This window comes from Aulonocara sp. 'chitande type north' Nkhata Bay, linkage group LG5 (genome assembly GCF_057382095.1).
Source record: "Aulonocara sp. 'chitande type north' Nkhata Bay isolate Kocher_YH1m ecotype deep benthic linkage group LG5, A_spYH_male_GT1.1, whole genome shotgun sequence".
Lineage (NCBI taxonomy): Eukaryota > Metazoa > Chordata > Actinopteri > Cichliformes > Cichlidae > Aulonocara > Aulonocara sp. 'chitande type north' Nkhata Bay.
The window spans coordinates 33,787,773-33,795,530 of record NC_141348.1 but is presented as its reverse complement, the minus strand read 5'-3'; the positions used below and the strand labels follow the sequence as shown (position 1 = coordinate 33,795,530).

The 7,758-nt window shown below is 42.9% G+C and overlaps 1 protein-coding gene across 1 annotated transcript; it reads right to left on the bottom strand.

The window, feature by feature from the left end:
* Positions 1 to 5,578: 5,578 nt before the first annotated feature.
* LOC147331069 (uncharacterized) lies at positions 5,579 to 7,351 on the bottom strand. Its single transcript, XM_086293111.1, has one exon. The coding sequence runs from the start codon at positions 6,885 to 6,887 to the stop codon at positions 6,207 to 6,209; it is 681 nt and encodes a 226-aa protein (XP_086149237.1). The 5' UTR covers positions 6,888 to 7,351; the 3' UTR covers positions 5,579 to 6,206.
* Positions 7,352 to 7,758: the final 407 nt, after the last annotated feature.

Sequence of the window (7,758 nt, the reverse complement as noted above, 5' to 3'; positions counted from 1 at the left end):
TCATTTTCCAGCATAAACTATTCCTGAAAAATACTTAAAGAAATTCCAAAAAAGGCTGTTTTTCCTTTTCCATTTATGTTTGTAGATGTTTCAACAAATCTGTTTCAATAAATGAGGGGTAGCCCAAGACTTTTACCCAGTACTGCACATGTACTACCCATGTAGCTCTCACATTAATACACTCAACAAAAATATAAACGCAACACCTTTGTTACTGCTGCCATTCCCCATGGGATGGACGTAGAGACCTAAAATTCATTCCAGATACACAATATAACCATCCCTCCCAAACAGTGGTCACAAATCAGTCCAAATGTGTGGTAGTGGGCACATCTGCCATATTGAGATAATCCATCCCACCTCACAGGTGTGCCACATCAGGATGCTGATCTGACATCATGAGTAGTGCACAGGTGTACCTCAGACTGCCCACAACAAAAGGCCACCCTGGAATGTGCAGTTTTTTGCGCTAATGGGGGTCTGGGGACCCAGTACCGGTCAGTATCTGGTGTGACCACCATTTGCCTCATGCAGTGCAACACATCGTCGCATGGAGTCTATCAGATTGTCAATTGTGGCCTGTGGAATGTTGGTCCACTCCACTTCAATGGCTGTGCGAGGTTGTTGGATATTCGTGGGAACTGGTACACGCTGTCGTATACGCCGGTCAAGCACATCCCGAACATGCTCAATGGGTGACATGTCCGGTGAGTATGCTGGCCATGCAAGAACTGGGACATTCTCAGCTGCCATCTGCCCTGAACAATGTGAACCATGATTCATCCGTGAAGCGCACACCTCTCCAACGTGCCAGACGCCATCGAATGTGAGCATTTGCCCACACAAGTCTGTTACGGCGATGAGCTGGAGTCAGGTCAAGACCCCGATGAGGACGACGGGCATGCAGTTGAGCGTCCCTGAGACGGTTTCTGACAGTTTGTGCAGAAATTGTTTGGTTGTGCAAACCAATTGTTCCAGCAGCTGTCTGGGTGGCTGGTCTCAGACGATCTTGGAGGTGAACCTGCTGGATGTGGAGGTCCTGGGCTGGTGTGGTTACACGAGGTCTGCGGTTGTGAGGCCGGTTGGATGTGCTGCCATATTCTCTGAAACGCCTGTGGAGACGGCAATATGGCAGATGTGCCCACTACCACACATTTGGACTGATTTGTGACCACTGTTTGGGAGGGATGGTTATATTGTGTATCTGGAATGAATTTTAGGTCTCTACGTCCATCCCATGGGGAATGGGAGCAGTAACAAAGGTGTTGCATTTATATTTTTGTTGAGTGTACAACAGGGTGTAAAAGTAGAATTTATGGCAGAGCTGCTGCACTGTATTGCATTAGTCTGGAGTGCTGTTGTTAAATAACTATTTCATAAGGGACTGTTGTAATTGTCTGTGTAGATTCTCAGTCATCCAGATTGTGTTAGTCTTGACAGCTTGAAAAAAAGCAACTGGACTTCTAAGTATATGGCAGCATTAGGTACATTATAGAGTAGAAATATATCCCGAACTACAACTTTAACCTCTCATTTCCTTTTATTTCTACATTATACAGTAATTGCTTAGTACCAAAAGGCTCTAGATAATACTGAGTGAAAGAGTTTTAACATGTAGTCATTTAGGAAGCCGAAAATGTGGAAACAGCAGATTAATCCCAGTGGTTTTAAGGTGGATACTCTTACATGGTTTTGTATACCTCATCTAGTTCTGCTCTATTCAAATGCTTCATTTGCAGATTTGTTATATGATCATCACTGAGTCACTTGAACAATTGAGCACTATCCCCGACTCTTGTACAAATCTTCTTCATTCACACACAATGACATGATTCAGGACTATAAAAGAGAGAAGGGGATCATTCACAGTGTTAAACTTTATCCAGACACACAGCATGTAGCCTCTGCTATTTCAGGAATACCTGCAGGGCATGTGTGTTTATGTATGTAGGAGTGTCAGTGATCTTTCCAACCGTCGTTCATACTGTAACTCTGTCTGTACTTGTTGTTGGATGACTGCCCTTTCACCACAACAGTTCATGCTTCTCAATATCTGACAAGTGTTGTTGTCTGTTAAGTTCCACTATGAAACTTAAAACTGAGAACATTTTCAAACACGGTGTTCGCTTTTCTCAGCTAAAGAGCTGGTGCAGTTTGGCAGTAAAGCCCTGGCATTAGTGTCAAAGCAAGATAAGGTTTAATGAAAATTTGAGTTGAGAAATGAAGTGCGTCAGCAAGCGTTCTTACAAGTGTCGACAGATCCATGTGTTTGTACGTGTCAGCAGATTAGCATCGGTACAGCTAGCAGTAGAAGTGTTTGCAGCGTAATGATCTACTTTTTGTAATTTGCCACAGCACAACTTTCTGTGGCCTGTGTGTGTGTTTGTGTATGTGTGCGTTGGTGTGTAACTGTTCACATTTGCTTCCTGTTTGGCTATGTAAGCCAACCAATCAGAGTAAGCATTGCACAACAAGAAGTCATGTTAGGGTAAAAGTTGCTGCTGGCTGATAGCAACAGGAGCTGAAGGTACAATAGAGACATTACATTCAAAGCAGGCTGTGACCTTCCACTGTAACCCTGAGCAAGGCACTGAACAACCTGTGTGCGATAAGATAACACACATGCAAGTCGATTTGACTGCGTTTGTGCTCTTGGTTAACACAATCCCCAGTGTCAATTCTGTGCATGTCAGCTGATCTGCAGGTCAAAGGTCAGACTGAGATGGTTAAACTAAAAAAACTTCTAAATACTCGAAAACTTCCACTCTGTACATTTCAGGGAGCTTTTTAGTGACAGATGAGTCCTTCTGGAGCTGCAGAACAAAAATGGATTTCTCAGGGTAAATATGTCTTCATGTTAAATAATCTCGTCTTAAAACAAGTTCCTTTTTTTGTGTTTTGTTTATAGTTTTTAGAATCACGTGCGAACTGGAGCCTTTCCCAGCTGACACAGGGTGAGAGGTTGGATACACACTGGACACCCGCCAGTGTCTGTCTTTCATTAATCCATATTATGAAATCTGCCGCAAAACTCAAAAAGCTTTACGCAAAAGCCTCATTAAAATGGAACGATTCTACATTGGAAAAGTCAAGAAGATAAAATATACCATACAAAACATAACAGACTGAAAAAAATATCAACAAAAAAGGGCTTGGGGAGCCCTTTTTTTCAGGATGCAGAGGCTATTGCATATGTAAGCTTTAAGAACAATAATAAAAAGCCCTTGACCCCTCTCATAGCTCTGTTCTAGTCTGGCTGGGAATGGAAAGTTTGGTACTTTACAGTCTACAGCTTATAATGTTTTGTAATCTCTTGTGTTTCATCTTGAGGATCTGTCTCATAGGTCCTCAGATTGGAAATGTAGCAGCTTTACTATTAAATGCATTTATAATATAGCTTTATGTTGCTTATTCATTGCATATTTCTGAATCATCATCCTTTATGTATTTTTATGCACTCCTTTTCATCTTCAGTCAGAATGAATCCACGTTAGAGGAGGTTGAAAGTGGAGCTAATATAACTATTTGTCTTAAAAGACCCAAAGAAAAATAACTACATACTGAATAAGTTAAACAGGGGCCACAATTAGCCTTAAGTAGTCTTCACTATTCAGTTTAATAACTAATTAAATCCAGTTATGACACAGAAAAGGTAAGCACACAGCTAGGTTATCCCAGCTGGCACCTGATCTGCAGACATCACTGCATTCCCAAGTTCTCCAAACCATTGACGTAGGGAAGGTGACGAGTGACGAGACACCAGACCGGCTTCCCTGACATTTCAGAAGATAAGTATAGGTTCCAGAAAGCTGCATGCGTAAACCAGGAGGTCATTTAATGTAGGAGAAAAGTCTTGTTCACGCAATCTGTGCCTCTATTCTTGAAATTAACACCATAATAACATCCGTAATGTAATACATGTTAATGAGTGATTACTCATTAACATGTATTACATTACAGATGTTAATTTCAAGAATCACATTTTTAAGGATAAGACTCTTAAATGGAAATACTTGGTTGTAGATTCTGTCTCTTCCTGCTTCTCACTGAAAAACTTCAATATAATATCTGCCTACTCTCTATCTCATTTAAAATAAATAGACAAAAAAAAAACAAGAAGTTGAAGCATTTGGACCTTTCTATTTTTATATGCTGTCTAGTGTATCGTGTTCACCTTTTCTGTAGTTGCTTCTCACTCTCTTTGAAGAGCAGAATATTGCTCTGTACAAATAAGAGTGAAGAATCTGCCTGCTCCTCGCAGTTTGACCTGTTACCATTATTAGTTTATGGCACAGAAAGAGGCTTATACTTTCCTGGCTGTGCTGTGTGGGTGTGACCAGCTCCCTTCACTTCAAATAATCCACTTTAACGGATCTATAAACAGGAACACGCCGATTCTCCCTCCTTCCCGCTTCATTCCTGGTCTGTAAAATTCAAAAGTGGCCTTTATATGGGAAATGTGAAAAGTAAATTTTGGTATGGACTTAAACAGCAATGTGCACACACGCTTTTAAAATCAGGATCTTTAATTTGGTTCCTATACACATCAGATCATTATGAAGACTAACTCTTGATAGAAAGAACCAGTTGAACTGACTCTACCAGCTGAGGTGGGGTCTGGTCAAAAAGGGACCTGATCTACAATTCTCTCAGGTCTGGGAGCAGCCTAACCCTAACCCCGAGGCAGGAGAGAGCAAAAAAGGTGAAGTAAAATTCAATAAATAAAGAATGCTGTGATCCAGGACCCGACACGTTCTGTGATGCCCCTCCCACTTCGATGTCCCCGGGGCCCCGTCTGTGTGTGCTTTCTTACTTTTAGTTGCGTCTCTCTCCAACAAACACAACACCCACCCAAACACACCCACCCAAATCAACATTCACCCTCACAGTGGAAGAAAACATGAATATAGTAATGTTGCTGTTTTCTTTTTCTCTTTTCCTGTGTCATCTACAAATTTCTGAGCATTATTGAAAAAATGTGCTGTCATTTAGTGACTTATTTTTCCTTTTGTATGGGGGTAAAAATAATCTGCAGAACTTAGATGTCCTGTTGCTCTGTGAACATTCAGAAAGTGCAATTGTTTGTTAGACAACATCTCTAAATGTGATTCTATCTACTGACTTCTGTCAACGTGGCAGATTTTATCTTCAACTCTTACATGCTGTCAAACTTTGGTTAGAAATTCATGTGTAATGCAATGAAAACGCATTTGAACTCTTGAAAACAAATGCTGGAGAGATGTGTGTGCATTTAGCACCTTGTTTTATGATGTGTTAATAAATTTGCCTGCAGCTGTATGTCACTGTTGCACTAAGAACTTGATTTTGGGGTATTTATACGGGATTTTATAATGTTTTCTTTAATTTGTGACAATGTGTCTCATGTCCTGTTTAAATGGTTTGAATGCTTGTGATGCAGATTTCATGAATTTATTTCATTCACCAATCTCTCTTCCTCGCTCACACAGTCTCATGTGAACTCTTACAACAAATCTGACCATTTATTTTACAGGGTCTTATTCGAGCTGTCCTAATGACACAGTGACACACTGCCTCTACAGGCTCTTAGCATTCATAAAAACAATCAGCCCGCTTTATATTATTCAGATATTTATTGGGTTTTTGTTTTATTCTTTACAGCCAAATGCTTTTGTCACAGACAATGTTCATCAGCCAATCACCTCAAGCCTAATCCAGTCAGCTCGAAGCCGATTGGCTGTTTGGGTTCACTCCCACCATCCAGCCCATTTCCTTTTGTGTATAACAATAACAGAAAGGAAGCACTTTACAGCACCCAGACACACAGTACATAACCACACATTAACCAGTCAACAACAGGAAAAAATAAACCGTCTTAACTCAATTTAAGACAGGAATCCGCAAAAGTTACGTTTTAAACCTGGAAGAATACCAGCGGAGTGAGACAATTTAACCTATTGTGAGTGCGGTTCTCAAAAATACAAAGAGGCAGTGCTTTGCAGGAATGATTGAAAAAAAAATTACACTCAGTTTAAAAAAAATAAGTTAATTTCTGCTGGAAACCAGTTGAATCATTCCATCCTGCAAGCAAATTCTCCAGATGTTAAGGCTGCCTGTCGTTAAAAAAGAAGAAGAAAGGAGACTTTTCTTTCTGTGAACATAAAGCAGGACAAACCTGAGCAGGTTCAGTCTTGGTGAAAACAAAATGTCCGCCTGAAAGTTTCCCTTCAGGGTGTCAGGATGTCATAGAACTCAACAAAGTCCTTCTGCATGAAATTCTGGCTCTGCATAAGGTCGTCTTCAGAGGGGAAATATTGCATGCTCTCCTCTTGGAGACGCAGACTGCTTTCATGCAGAAGCAAGCTGCCCTCGTGCATGCACAGAGGGTCCTCGTGCAGTACCACAAACGGTCCCGGAGGCGATGTTGAGCCGTATGGGTTGGGACTGTCCAAGAGGGCTCCTCTGGCATTCTCCAGGACGCCCAGGTATGAGTCCATGTCCGTCAGCTCCATGTCGCTGTCGGAGCTGCAGCCGCTATCGCTCCCCACTGAGTCACAGCGCATGTGCAGCATCTCGTACTTCTCATGCATCAAAAACTGGTTGGTGTTCTTGGGGGCCTGCATCCCCCTCACCCTCTTCCCCTTCACGTTGACGGGACGAAGGGACAGCGCCGGCTTCTGGTGGTGTCGGGGATGATGATGGTGGTGGTGATGTTGATGATGGTGATAGTGGTGGTGGTTGCGCCCTTTCGGCCACCCTCCTCTGCTCATCCTCCGCCCCTGCAGGCGCCCCCTGCAGCTCTTGGACCAGCCGTGCTTCTTGCGGCCGTCCCTCTGCAGAGCCTCGTTCCCGTCCTGCAGCAGCTTGGGGTGTTCGCAGATACTCCTGCACATCTTCTCTGAGAGCATTTCCTTGTTTCCTTTCCTTTCTTGATGTCGCCTCTCAGCTACACCTCCTTCACATCCTCCTCCTCACTCGGTTGCTCACTCAACAACAACAATGCGAGGATCGTTTCTCGATGTGTGGCTCAGATCACAAATGACCCTAGTCTACCTTTTGACTATTTTTTCACTTTTTTTCTTGACCTCTGGCTTCGGCTGGTGCATAGCCTCCTCTGCCTCCCCTTGCAGCAGCAGCTTGTCTGCTCGCTTGGCTCTCTGTAACGCCCTTCTCTGTCTCTCTAATGTCTCTTTTTTTCACCCCTTTCTGAAAGTGAAATCAGCTCCTTGCAGCTCTGATTAGTGAACTGAAGTGAGCGGGGTAATAGTTTTGAGAGTCGTCTCGCTGATTTTAAGGTGTTTTTTCTCTGAGTTAAGTCTGTAGCAACATCAAACTGAGCGCTTACCATCACTGACTGTGGAGCTACCGTCTTCTCGGTGTTGTTATAAGGAGCTGGAAGATTTCATTTGCGTAGAAGGAGGCGGGGGGAGATGTCATTTCACGCGTCTCCGTTTCCCATTTGAAACATTGTAATATGACATATGTTGTCGGTCATTTATTCTAAACCTCAATGTGAAGTACCTAAATACCGATATGAAGCTACTGTAGCTATGTTAAAAAGATGTGGTGTGACACACAGAAAGCATCCTCCCCGCCGAGTGATGGTTCAGTCCGCCTTAGTTTTGGCAGTTGAAATCTGATGCCCAGCTGCTGCTGTTCCTTCTCCCCCGCCCCCTCCCCATGGAAAGACAGTGGTCACGTACAGCTACAACAATCGGAGCGGACTGGAGTAGTCACCGTAGCAGTCTGACAGCCGTTATTTACGGCCTTGTACATGGA